Genomic DNA, 12,109 nt, shown 5'->3' with positions numbered 1-12,109 from the left:
GGTTCCTCCGGCGTTGTGCCCCATGTCTCCAGAGGCAGCTCAGGGCACCGTCCCCTGCTGGCAGTGCAAGCAAACACCAAGTTGCATACAGGAACAATAGGAAGAGGAGAGGCTACTGTTTTAACCCCCACTCCAGCCCAGGAAGTTGTCATGGCCACAAAAAAAGTCGCTGGTGGCCACACACAGCTACCATGGTGGCTGCATTTGAGAAACACTGCTCTAATGTGAGAAGCCTATAGCTTCCAACAGCTGCAGAGGATGCTTTCAACTGCATTGGTCCCAGTCCAAAGCAAGGGAACAGTTCTTGTTTAAATGTAAACTGTGTGTTCATTCAGTGGGACAAATTGCATCACATCTTTATTGTATTTAAATTGTGCATCAGCTAAGCTATGTAATAGTGGGATGCTATCACTGCTACCCTTGTCCTCTGCTTCGTTCTCCCTTCTATTGATTGCTCAACCTATTTGTTATGCCTTCTTTTCAAATAAGATTGCAAGCTTTTTAGAGACCATGTCTTGCTATATGTTTCAGAGAGCTCAGTACAATGGAGTCCCAGTCCTGATCCTGGCCTTTAGGCATGACAATAACAACAACAATATCCATTTGATACTTTGACATGAGATACACTTATTTGAAAAAGTCCTGTTTTATGACATGCTTATAATATTACAGTCAAATCAAATCAATTCTATTTCTGCTGTTAATTGAGTAATCCATGGTTTTGGGGTTTTTTTGGTCTGACAATTCTGTAAATACAAAAACATTAGCACCTTACCTGTTAAAATGAATACTGTATTAGTTCAGGAGTCTTAAGTCACTATTTGTCAAGAGCTTTCAGGCCCTCAGATGGAGGTGATCTAGAAGTGTGAGCATTATGCTATTTATTTGGCTCTTTTGCTTTATCTAGTTTGTAGCAAGTACATTCCTATCCCCCACCAATGGCCTACACAGTGTTACCAACTCTCATTATTTTATTGCAAGGCTCTCGGTAATTGATGTTTTTTCTCAAACACCAACTCCTGTAGTATTGTAATTACATAAAAATCTCAGCTTTCTTTTTTAAAGTAAGTTTCTAGCCATTATGTAATATGTGACCTGAGTGTACTTTAAGGGTACGTCTACACAGCAACTAGACACCCAGCCACCCACCCACCCAGTCTGGCCCGTGCTAGATGACTCAGACTTGCAGGGCTATGGCTGCAAGGTGGGAGAGTCTCAGAGCTCAGGCTCCAGCCCAAGCCTGGAAGCCTACACAGCAATGAAACAGCCCCACAGCCTGAGCCCCGGGAGCCTGAGTTGGCTGGCACAGGCCAGCCCCAGGTTTTTTGTTTTTTGTTGTTTTTTTTTTGCTGCAGACATATCCTGAGGCTCAAAAACCAGAAGAGAAACAAAAGGAACAGTACAGTTACATTAAAAAAAAATCTCATGATTCCTAAATCAATCTCAGGATTTTGCAGGGACCAGACTCCTGGTTTTTGACTGCTTGGGGTTGGGAACACTGTGTGAATTCTAAAAAATAAGAATTTCTCTCATATAAGTGATTGTGCATATTCCTACATAAAATTCAAGACTTCTGTGATGGAAATATAATTTTAAAATAGGTATCGGTAGACGATTAGACAGGTCTTTTAAAATGAGGAAGGATTAATTGTGTTGGAAACTAAATATAGGGACATGTCTAACCTGTATTATTATATGCACCCATCACTATGCCATCTGAGCAGGGGGAGTGGCAATCTGTTGATTTTGTTTCTCTCTGGGTTATTTTCCTTTGGGATTAAGCCAAAATTAAAGAGACAAGCTAAAAATCAGTGCATGATAGCTCTAAACCTTCACTGAGTCCTCAGTGAAAACAATCCACTAAATAAAGAGAAACAAATGTGTCTTTTCCTCGGCCTTAAGGAGCACAGCTTCCCAGTTCGAAAATCTGCCATGTACGGATTACCATTGGGGATTGATTACAGCAGGATTTAAAAATCCCACGCTAGCCATGCTTTATGGTTCTTCTTCCACGGCAGAAAGCATGATCGCCCCCTACTGGCCAAGTGGCAATGACGCAGCGGCTGCAATTGTGCCAAAGAACACGCTGGCGGCTCTGTCTCCAGACGGAGGACATGTGCCTATTGTGTGCGCAGAGAGAGGCAGCGAGGGAGGAAAAGACACCTCAGTAGGCTACAAGCGGGCAAGAGACATGGGGGGAGGGAGAGCCCGATATATCTCTCTCTTTCCTGCTCGGAAGTATTTAGATGCCAGGATTGGACAGGGGGCGCCTGTTCCACCCGTCCGCTATCCGGTGGGCAGGGAACGCCAGTCTCAACAACTCCACTCTGTTCTTTTAAACGATAAACTCAGGAGCCCATCTGTCTCCTCCTGCTGCAGAAAGAGGATGGAAGTGGAGGGCGGGGGGAGGTGTCCCACCAAGCCAAAGAGCCTGGCCCCTGTTCCTTTTCCGTCCCGACAGCTAACACGACCGGCGACTCCTCTTCTTTACTCTTCGATCGTTTTGACAGGAAGCCAACAGGCAAACTGTGGAGGGCAGGCAGCAAACCCTCGCCCCTTGGACATGGAGCCTGTGCAGGGTGACCAGACAGCAAATGTGAAAAATCAGGACAGGGGAGTGGGGGTAATAGGAGCCTATATAAGCAAAAGACCCCACAATTGGGACGGTCCCTATAAAATCGGGACATCTGGTCACCCTAAGCCTGTGTGAGCTTTCTGCAGGCTGCGGGACTGGGTGCTGGGAATTCGCCCCGGGTGATTGCTGCTGACAGGTCAATTACAGCAGACCTGCATTTCTGGTCGCCGCACTTTGTAATAAACTGGTGATTACTGTAACTCTCAGGGCTGTGTTGCAACGGGGCAGAGTGTGCGGCGTGGCCAATGTTGAACTCTACTGATCTCCTGTATGTAAATCACCTTGAATATGGGGTTCATAAACTGGGCAGCGCCAGCAAGCAAAATCCGCCGCTACTTTCTCACCACTTCCCTTCAGCTCCAGGCCGGCCAAGGAGGGGAGGTTATTCGGGATTACAGCAATACATAAGAACCCAGGCAGAGCATCAGAGCCCTGTTTCAAAATTACTTTGGTGGGATTTTAAGAGGGGAGAGAGAAATGAGAGGCACAGAAGAGAAGCCTTCATTAACAGGTTGGTTTAATTTTAATATTGTTTCAATCTGGCTCTGGCTTGTTTAAGGCTCTGAGAAGAAACCTGTACGTGTAACAGTGATATTCCTGTTTGGAGAGCGGAGGAGGCTGAGTACCTGACATTTGATAAGGACTTTAATGACCTTTTCACCAAAAGAGGAAGGAGACCTGAAAACCAGGGTGGTACAACAGGGATTGAACCGAGGTTGCATTTCCACCTTTGTTGCTCTTTAACTGGGGTGGCGTGAGGGGGGGGTCTGGAGAGGAGGGTCTGCGGGGAACCAGTGATCGACGCGTTGCCAGAGCCATGCTGACAGCGGGTGCCTGCAAGCAGGAACCGGGAGGGGGAAGGCGCTGGAGACCTGCGGTGCAGCCAGGGCAGGCTTGACAAGAGACCCTGGCAGAGGTGTCACAGGGAAAGGGTGGGCGCTGGGGTGGGGGCGAGGACGGGCGCAGGGGGACTGAGAGGGGGTGCTGTGTGGTGCAGCAATGGCATGTGGCGGGAGGAATGCTGCGGTGCACAGGGGGGCCCCTGGGGCAGGCAAAGCGCTGGCAGTTTGCAGAGCATAGCGGGGGAGTGGGGCGCTTGGCCCTCGCAGGCACTCGGCAGATGCGCATCTCCATTGCATGTGACAGCTTGGGCTGCCCGGGGCTGCAAAGCGCTACGTTGTGTAGCCGGGAGGAAAATAATGGGGGAGCAGCCCGGGCAACAAGCAGTGCCCGGCCCCGAGCAATCCGTAGGGAGGGATTCGGGGCTTGAGAACAACCCGCTTTCCGTATGGCGAGGGTGGAAGGGGTTATTTTTACGGGAATCCAGAGAACAAAGGGAACGAACAGGGCGAGCTGACTCGCTTCTCCGCCGCCTTAGCAGATGATTGGAATTTGCGACGTTGCCTAGCTCGGATTAGTCCAGGAGGGGCAGTTTTGCAAGCCAGCGAGGCAAAGCAAGAAGTGGAAGAAACCGGAGCTCGGAGGAACTGAGCAGTTGCCCCAGCTCTGCGACCGCGCCTCTCCCCAAAACCAGCTGTGGCTTTGGCGTGGCTGTTTCCTCTCGTTCCGAAAGCCCTTTACACGCGAGGAGAGGAGACGCAATTTCAGGGTCCCGGATCTGTCTGGGGAGGGGTGTGGGGGGGCCCTTCCAGAGACACGTGAGGCTGGGGAGCCGGTCGGCAGCAACTCCTTCATTCTCTGCCTTAAAATTTATCCGGCACTGTGCCGTCTTTGAATGACTTTCCGCGTACGGACGGCGCAATTTCCCACCCCGGGCCATTCCTATTACCATTACCTCTCAACGCTCTCTTTAAACCGAATTACAGTCTCAGAGCAGCAGAAAACAACTGCATCCCTTGATGTAGTTCCCCCCCTCCCCCCGCGAATCAAAGAGCTGTAGGGGCATGCCGGCCAATGGTGATGGGGGCGGGGGACAAGGATTGCACACAGGAGGGCAACATTCATTGGGAGGGGCACGTTGCAGCTCGATCATATTACAAGCTGAAGTATATGCACAAAGACTCCTGCTGTGATGGAAAGTCCCACCCGCCTCTGATGGGCGGCGCGGGGTAGGGCATTTCACAATTTTGAGGACACTTCTTCAAAACTGCAATGAATGAAGTGAATCGGAATGTGTCCGGCTGCAGCTGGCGCTGAAACGCAGCCACCTTTCCACACACGCTTTCCCCAGCCTGCAAGTCTGTCAGTCACCCTCCCAAGTACACCCACCACTCCACTAGCCTTGCGTGTCACCCCCACCCCAGGTCACCCGGCGTCCCTCCGCAGAGCCTTCATTCATCAACAAAACCCACGTGTTCCCCTGTGCCACTGCAAGGCAACAATGAACCCAGGCCCAGACTGTTCGCCAGTGACGTTGAAATCTCAGCTCGAGGAGGCCTTTTTTTGTTCTTTTGCAAACGCAAACTGTATGTGCACATCCCTGCCCCCCTTTCCCTTCCTCCCCCCTCCTCCTCTCCCAAGTCCTAGCGGGTTGCATGTTTCGTTGGCTGTTTCCCTCGTCGGCCCAAAGCATTAAAAAGCATTTTCTGTAACCTCCCGGCAGGGATCCGGGCAATGCACACAATCCGGGCCATGTGTTTGTTCTCCTGAAAGCCGGCGGGAAATCTTCTTCTCCTGAGTCATTGCGGCTCCTCCAAGGAAACGTCAGAGTTTCTTATCGCCCTTCACCCCAGGCAGCGGCTCAAGCTGCTGCCGCCGAAAAACAGTCTCCTCCGCACAAGCGCAAAACAAGCCACAATCCCATTGTACAGCAAAAAACAGCTCAGGCTGGTGGAGTTGGCCGCGCAGGAGAATGGGAGTTTTTTGCTTCTAACTAGGGTTGGTAAGAAGCTCCGGTCCTTCCCCTTTAAATGTGTTGCTGTAAGTTGGGGTGGGATGGAGGTTAGTTACGAGTGGTGCATCCAGGTGGCTGTCCCCATTAGTCGGACGGTGTGACCCGGGTGACACAGAATGACAACAGCTGACTGATCTCTAGCCATAGAGACAAAGGTCCCCCTTTGAAGTTGTTAGGTGCCAACATTTGCAAGCTGCTAACAGGGACAGTTAGTTAATGGGCATTCCTTTGCCTCCCCCTATTGAAATGCATCGGGCTCAGCGCGATATACACGTGAGCCACAAGTATCCGCTGACTCCAACGGTTCCCTGGCTGAACTTTTTGAAGAGGGGGAAAAAAAAAACGGGCCAGGGGGATAACACACAGGAATCTCGTTCTAGCGAGAGAGAGTCGCCAGAGCTAGCTAGCCAGTGTGCAGGCTTTGTAACGGAAGAAGGCCACAGAAAAGCTAGGGCTGGAACACACACGTCTTGCATCCTTTTCAAAGCGGCCAACTTCTCAGCTTTGTCACAATTCAAAGCCCCGTGGAAATGGAAGCCGCATGCAGGAGAAAAGGGACAGGCTGCGCCGTTCAAGCCAGCACGCGGCATGCTTTTCTTTCCGTGGGCAGCGGGGCGGAAGAATACCTGCCCCCCCACCCCCCCAGTCCCGCGGGGCCGGGTGAAGGTGATCCCAGCGCCTTATTGTACTGTGTGGCCATGCACACCCCTGGAATGCCGCCGCGTCCCTGCCCCCGCGGCAGAGCGCGCGGCTCCCTGCCGGCCGGCCGGCTCCTTCCCCGGCTCGCTCGAACGTCAAAGAAGCCAGGCAGGGCGGGGCAGCGCCACGGGCCGGGCGCCAGCTGTACGAGTCCGAGCCGTTCTGGGCGCCTGGACGCCAGACTCCCTCTTCCGCATTGTTGTTCTTCGTTGGCTCCTCCCTCTCCCCCCGCCTCGGCGAGGTCTCTACATAAACCCGCTCGGCGAGCTGGGCGGCAGCACTGCCTTGATCACCGGCTGCACAGAGAGCGGCCCACGCTTCCCTGGACTAACTCATTCATCAGCTTGGCTTATTCTTCACCGGCCCACATCTTAGCTCCGCAATGACGGTCAGAGCCGAAGCCTCTGGACCCACGTTAACGTATTCAAAGATGAGGGGAGTTGTTGCAATACTCATCGGTGAGTCTGAAGTGATGAAAGGTCGGGTGACCACGTCTCTTCTCTGGGGGCACAGCTGCTTTGGATGGCCTCGTTCATTTGAAGCGGAAAGTCAGAACAAAGTATCCGATTCTCTTTTTCAGAAACGCCGGTTCTGGATACCCAGTCGTAATTCTTTTCTTTTTATTTGCAGCTTTCATGAAACAGAGACGAATGGGGCTAAATGACTTCATTCAAAAAATAGCCACCAGCTCCTACCCATGCAAGCAGTAAGTAGCAGCAGTTTTGTACATATCGATCGGAAAAGCGATACTTGCATTTTAATGATGGAAAGATTTCTGTATTCATGATTGTCACAAGAGAATTTTTTTCTTATAATATTATTAGTTATATAACAGACTTTACTGAAAAAAGAACAGGAGGACTTGTGGCACCTTAGCGACTAACCCATTTATTTGAGCCTAAGCTCTCGTGAGCTACAGCTCACTTCATCGGATGCCACAAGTCCTCCTTTTCTTTTTGTGAATACAGACTAACACGGCTGCTACTCTGAAACTTTACTGAGTTTACTTAGCATAGATAAAACCAGAGAGCATGCATTAGTTTTGGTTTCTAAAGACCAGCCCATCCTAGTTCATTTTAGTTCTGAAATGAATAGACTGTCCCAGTAGTCTGCCAGACTGAAACTTATTCTTAATAAGTAGAATGCTTGCATGCCCCCTAGAGGTGAGATGTGTCTTCCTGTTGCACAGAGCAACTGTTCCAATAATACTGGATTTTCCACTGAATGCATCCGATGAAGTGAGCTGTAGCTCACGAAAGCTTATGCTCAAATAAATTGGTTAGTCTCGAAGGTGCCACAAGTCCTCCTTTTCTTTTTGCGGACACAGACTAACACGGCTGCCACTCTGAAACCTGTTCCAATAATGTACTCTCTAATCTTTGCAGCCCTGAAGTTCAGTCTATTTTGAAGATCTCCCAGCCTGAAGAGCCTGAACTTATGAATGCTAATCCTTCCCCTCCAGTAAGTAGTCTTCATTGTGTGAATCATTTTCAGTAATAGAAACATGTTTAAAAATAGCTTTTCTGTAAATTAGCAACATAACAAGAGTGTCCCTTTTAGTTCAGCTCATAGTGCAGTGATGTAACTTCAAAAAGGAGTTACCAATTTAGAATAAAACCCCTACCTTTTCTTTTTTAAATGATACATTACATATCGCCTAAATATGGAAAGCAGCCAAGTCCTCAATGAGATTTTAAAGTAGTGCGCATTGTTCTCATAATTTGTCATTTGAGGTGGTACAAAAACAGTTGAATGTAATCCGATGCTAACTTGGGGAAAAAGGACATAGACTTTATTTAATGTACCCAACTCAAATTTAATCTTTAAATCCATGATTAGATTTATATAAAAACCCTTTGTGGTCAAGAATTTCCAATAAACATCTTTTAACAAATGTATTTTATAAAATTACAGCCCAGCCCATCACAGCAGATCAATCTTGGTCCATCATCCAACCCACACGCCAAGCCATCAGACTTTCATTTCTTAAAAGTTATCGGAAAAGGAAGTTTTGGAAAGGTACGTTCTACTTCTTTCCACCTTAATTTGGTCAGTTAGCTGCTATTGCATATAATTGTTTAAGGGTTGGGGTTATAGCCAGCACGCTTTAGTAACAAGAGTGGCAAAATCTCTACATGTGTTCTCCAGTGCTTCACTGTCAGGAGGGCACTTCACAGCTTTGAGGAGGAAGTTGCTTGCCCTGCAGGGGATAGGTGGGGCAGGGTGCTTTAGTTAAGGAGAGGATAATTAATTGGGGTTGATCCCTTATGCAGGAGTGGGGGGAGGGTAGCTTTTGAAGCCAGGAGAATCAGCCATTAAAATAAAAAAAAACCCTTTAAAGTTGACATGCACAGCTTTTCTGGCTGGCATTTTGCTGATAATGCTAGATGTTGCTAGCAAGATGCTTCCACATGCAGCTGGTAGCATAGAGTGGTAATAGCGCTCAGTGGTAGCATAAAGGGCTTTGGATATAGTCTCTCCCAGCTGTGTTTATATTCTGCTCTGTATTCCAACATATTGAAGTAATGGGATTTTTAACCTCTTTCAGGTTCTCCTTGCAAGGCATAAGGCGGAAGAAGAATTCTATGCTGTTAAAGTACTGCAGAAGAAAGCAATTCTGAAAAAGAAGGAGGTAAGCATCTCCTTGTTCAGAATACAGGGATGCAACTACCAAATATACTTAATTACTACAAGTTAGTAAATTTTGTAACTAAATACTGATTTTTTTTTTTCTATTTCTAGGAGAAACACATAATGTCAGAGCGCAATGTCCTGCTGAAAAATGTGAAACACCCTTTCCTGGTTGGGCTCCACTTTTCTTTCCAGACTGCAGACAAATTGTACTTTGTCCTTGACTACATCAATGGTGGAGAGGTAAGCAGCAAGTGAATGAAATAATTCCTAACATGTGCACAGTGGTATAGATCTTTTAAAAAAAAAAAAAATGAAAAAGAAAGTTCCAAGGGGAAAAGTTATTAGATTTAGCATCGTCCGTCTGCCAGGTTTCAAACTGCTAGAGGATCATTAGGCCATTTCCTGCTATTGTTCTTTTTAGCTATATATGTCAAGTCTAATTAAATGCATTGTTAACAGGCTTTGGCACCATTTACAGAACTTGTTCTTTCTGTCTCCTGTAGTTATTCTACCATCTCCAGAGGGAACGTTGCTTCCTGGAGCCAAGAGCACGGTTTTATGCTGCTGAAATAGCCAGTGCACTGGGTTACTTGCACTCTCTGAACATAGTTTATCGGTAAGCAATGTGTAATTCAGTTTAGGCATGATTATAAATGCATATTTTGTACCTTATCTGTGTAAAGTAGATTTCAATATATATTAGTTTAAAACATCTACTCTCAAAATACTTTCTCAGAATTTAAAGACTTGCAAAATCTATGTACATGCTCATAAAATACTAAGAATACTTTTTAACTGAGAAGAACTAACATTTCTGTTAAACTCTTGTTGCTACAGGGACTTGAAGCCAGAGAACATCTTGCTAGATTCTCAGGGGCATATTATCTTGACTGACTTTGGACTCTGCAAAGAGAACATAGAACACAATGGCACTACCTCCACGTTTTGTGGCACACCTGAGGTATGCTTAGTTCTGATTTCTGAAATGGTTAATGTTTGTCTATAAACTGTATGATAAGAGTAGATGAGGCAACAGTAAATGTGCACACCTGATGGAGAGTTACAATGGAATAGATAAATGGGAGAAAGTAAGATCCTTAAAATGATAGCATTCCGGTGAATAATGATTCCCCATGCAATGGGAACTGCTGTCAAGCTAGCCGTTATGTATATAAATGACATTTTAACTATACGCTTAGGAGGCTTTTCTTGTAGTTCAAGAACATAGGTTTGTTTGGTGTGGATTTTGTTTCTGTCTTAAGATTCTTTCACCTCTGGCTAATATGATGGTTCTCGTTCTTCTATTTAACAGTACCTTGCTCCTGAAGTTCTTCATAAGCAGCCCTACGACAGGACTGTTGATTGGTGGTGCCTTGGAGCAGTTTTGTATGAGATGCTTTATGGATTGGTAAGTAACAGGTATTTTTGTTGCCCGTGTATAGCTTATTCTAGTTCTTACAAGAAAACATTCCAGACTTATTACCTACACTTGTGGCTTCAGTTAAGATGATGACCCTGACCAATGTCCTCTGCTGCCCTCATCCTCATTGAGAATTCTGTGTATGGATTAAGGGCAGCACATGGCATTAAGATAACAATAGCTCGTGGTATTACAGTAGAATGCACATATCTGTAATTTTTATTAAGCACTTATAGACTTATTAACCTTTTTTATTTCTTTCTCACAGCCCCCTTTCTACAGCAGGAACACAGCAGAAATGTATGACAATATCTTGAACAAACCCCTACAATTGAAACCAAATATTACCAATTCTGCTAGACACCTTCTGGAAGGCCTGTTACAAAAGGATAGGACAAAGAGAGTTGGTGCTAAGGAGGACTTCGTAAGTACAATTTTGTAGTTCCTGTGTATGGTATAAGAAATAATTAAATCACATCACTCTTATTCAATTACTCTTGTCTGAATTAATCTAATTTTTCTTTAACAGATGGAGATTAAGAATCACATCTTCTTCTCCCCAATTAACTGGGATGATCTCATTAATAAGAAGATTACACCTCCTTTTAACCCAAATGTGGTAAGTATCACATCTAATTATAGAATGTAGAGAGGGCTTTGTGCCCCTTACATCAGGGTGTGGCCCAAAGGCCATCTGCAGCTGGCTAAAATGTAACTATACTTTTTTGCTCTAACTAAAGGGGATAAGCAGAAAAATGATTATTGATAGATTTTTTAAATAGTTGGATAGTAAAATCTAGCACTTAGATTGGCTCTACATAAACATTGGTTATTCTCGAACACACCCGGGAACTTAGTTCTTACTGACTTTATAAATGCGGAAACTAAGAGACTGAAATTAAATAACTGCCCCAAAACAGATTTTCTATCTTGTCAAATTATAATATACAACTACAAGCACACCTTGGTTATTTAGATAAAGTTTTTTGATTTAAATGTGGTCTACTACTGCAAGTTGCCAAGGCACCGCTTCATAAACTGCAGTATAGGAGAGTGGAGTGATTATTTTGTTTTGCTTTATTGCACGGAGCTAGTTGGAGGGCAATACATTGAAAATGAATCATCTTGTTTTTAGTGAGACCATATGCAGCAAGATTCAAAACAAAAAAGTCAATCTAAAATTGTCCAAGACTGTTAAACAGTGAGTCCGAGGTAATAACACTGTGAGTCCCCTACAAGAGTCTTCACATTTTGAATTGATCTGTGAAATCATGAAAAATGGAGATTGGGGACTAAACACTTGTTTTCTTTTTTTATTTTCCACAGAGTGGTCCGAGTGATCTGCGACACTTTGACCCCGAGTTTACTGATGAGCCAGTCCCCAACTCCATTGGCCAATCTTCCGACAGTATCCTCATTACTGCTAGTGTCCAGGAAGCTGCTGAAGCCTTTCTGGGCTTTTCGTATGCCCCACCCATGGATTCTTTCCTGTGAACATTTGTTTTCCTTTCTTCTTGGTTTTTAATTATTATATTGGCCTTCTGGCTGAGCTGCCAGTTGACCAGTCATCTTGAAACAGAATTTGCACATCTCCACCATGGCAGCTTTGCAGCCTTAATTTCAACTACACTGCTGGAAGCTTTTTTTTTTTTTTAAACAGCACATAACTCCTCTAAACAAGCTTACAAGCATTTTGATTCGTTCTTCCCCCAAAGTGGTGCTATCTCCTTGGGAAAGAACATAAGAAGTGACTGTTGCCATAGCCTGCTATGGTAGATTGTAGGAATAATAACCTGCTGTTTGGAAATAATGTTCTGAAAAGCCTTGCCTGAAGACCTGGATGTGACGAGGATTTTATGAAACGTGC

General features: G+C 45.8%; 1 protein-coding gene across 5 annotated transcripts in view; it reads left to right on the top strand.

The window, feature by feature from the left end:
- SGK1 (serum/glucocorticoid regulated kinase 1) overlaps nt 1–11,904 on the top strand; it is a 121,959-nt gene extending 110,055 nt beyond the window's left edge. For 2 of the 5 annotated variants that reach the window (XM_074948454.1, XM_074948455.1), the window contains 11 exons: nt 6,819–6,894; nt 7,574–7,649; nt 8,103–8,207; nt 8,737–8,820; nt 8,931–9,062; nt 9,326–9,438; nt 9,660–9,783; nt 10,135–10,230; nt 10,511–10,666; nt 10,772–10,861; nt 11,569–11,904. In XM_074948454.1, the coding sequence (XP_074804555.1) occupies nt 6,819–6,894; nt 7,574–7,649; nt 8,103–8,207; nt 8,737–8,820; nt 8,931–9,062; nt 9,326–9,438; nt 9,660–9,783; nt 10,135–10,230; nt 10,511–10,666; nt 10,772–10,861; nt 11,569–11,736 (1,220 nt within the window). In that variant the 3' untranslated portion in view covers nt 11,737–11,904. Of the gene's footprint in view, nt 1–2,826; nt 3,147–3,419; nt 3,552–6,387; nt 6,647–6,818; nt 6,895–7,573; nt 7,650–8,102; nt 8,208–8,736; nt 8,821–8,930; nt 9,063–9,325; nt 9,439–9,659; nt 9,784–10,134; nt 10,231–10,510; nt 10,667–10,771; nt 10,862–11,568 lie in introns of those variants that run through there. The other 3 variants (XM_074948458.1, XM_074948459.1, XM_074948457.1) reach the window with 3 other exon arrangements.
- The last annotated feature ends 205 nt before the right edge of the window (nt 11,905–12,109 follow it).

Source organism: Natator depressus, chromosome 3 (genome assembly GCF_965152275.1).
Source record: "Natator depressus isolate rNatDep1 chromosome 3, rNatDep2.hap1, whole genome shotgun sequence".
Taxonomy (NCBI): domain Eukaryota; kingdom Metazoa; phylum Chordata; order Testudines; family Cheloniidae; genus Natator; species Natator depressus.
The sequence above is the reverse complement of the archived record's forward strand: the minus strand, read 5'-3'. Positions and strand labels throughout refer to the sequence as shown.